Raw genomic sequence first — 1,042 nt, forward strand, 5'->3', positions numbered from 1 at the left:
GTCCCTTCTGTCATAGTTGGAGGTAGTTACAGCTGGGTTAGGGCTCCTCCACCAGAGCATGTTGTTTTCCCTAATGTATTATTACCCCAACAAACATTAGTGAATCCCGAAAAAACCCAAAGATCAGCGGATTGTTATATGTGTCAGAAAAAGCTACCCCATGCACATTCACATAATATTTGTGCAGGTCTGGTTCCTGATTCAAACCCAAGTTACCATAATCTCCCTATGAATGACAATTCAAAAGCGCAGGCAACAAATAAAGTTGTAGTAACTACAGCAACACCAGAAGGCATGGTTGAGCAAGTAGTTGGGACCAGACCCATGATTGTTAGCAAGTCTGAGCTTGGAGCAGTGCATTATAAAGAAGCAACTGTGCTGTCCTGTAATCTTGGGTCAGAGCCTGAAGGTGAGAGGTATTTCTCACAGAAGCCAGACAATTTGGATCACCAGAATATAATTGTCAAGGAAACAATTGTAGGAGCTGGTGAAAAACAGTTACTAAATGCTGGTCCCACAGGAACAGCACCACTGCCTTATCTAGATGATGTTGTCTGTCAACATGTGATTCCAGTTGAAAACTGGGCTAAAGAAGATGTAATTGTTAATAAACCTATTACTGCTGATATGCCTTTAGTTGGTTGCGCATCTGTTGAAACTTCTCAGTGTACAGTTCAAGAATCTGCAAAAGGTTATACCAATGAACTCACTAGCGTTGCTTCAAAAGCAGATATTGTGGAGAATTGGATTGCAAAGGACCATCTCAAACCTGTTGATTTAAGGGTGGAAGCCCTCAAGATAATCAATCCTGAAAGTTATGCAGACAAACCTGAAGTTCATGCAAGTTATGATAAAGTAGATCACAGTACTCAGTGTTCTGTAGAGAAGAAAGGGGCTTTGGATAACAACCTTAGTAGATCAAGGTTGGATGTCGACACAAATCAAATTAATACGATGGATGTACATCCTAGTTTTATTATGGAAGTTCCGTATAGTAATAATTCCAGGCCAGCGGATTATAATGAGGTTGCCCAACCCCATG

General features: G+C 40.9%; 1 protein-coding gene across 1 annotated transcript in view; it reads left to right on the plus strand.

The window, feature by feature from the left end:
• LOC107479520 (uncharacterized) overlaps window positions 1–1,042 on the plus strand; it is a gene marked incomplete in the record, with an annotated part of 8,955 nt that overhangs the window by 2,588 nt on the left and 5,325 nt on the right. Inside the window, 1 exon segment of the mRNA XM_052258333.1 lies at window positions 1–1,035. Coding sequence (XP_052114293.1) covers window positions 1–1,035 — 1,035 coding nt within the window.

Source organism: Arachis duranensis, chromosome 3 (assembly GCF_000817695.3).
Source record: "Arachis duranensis cultivar V14167 chromosome 3, aradu.V14167.gnm2.J7QH, whole genome shotgun sequence".
NCBI lineage: Eukaryota > Viridiplantae > Streptophyta > Magnoliopsida > Fabales > Fabaceae > Arachis > Arachis duranensis.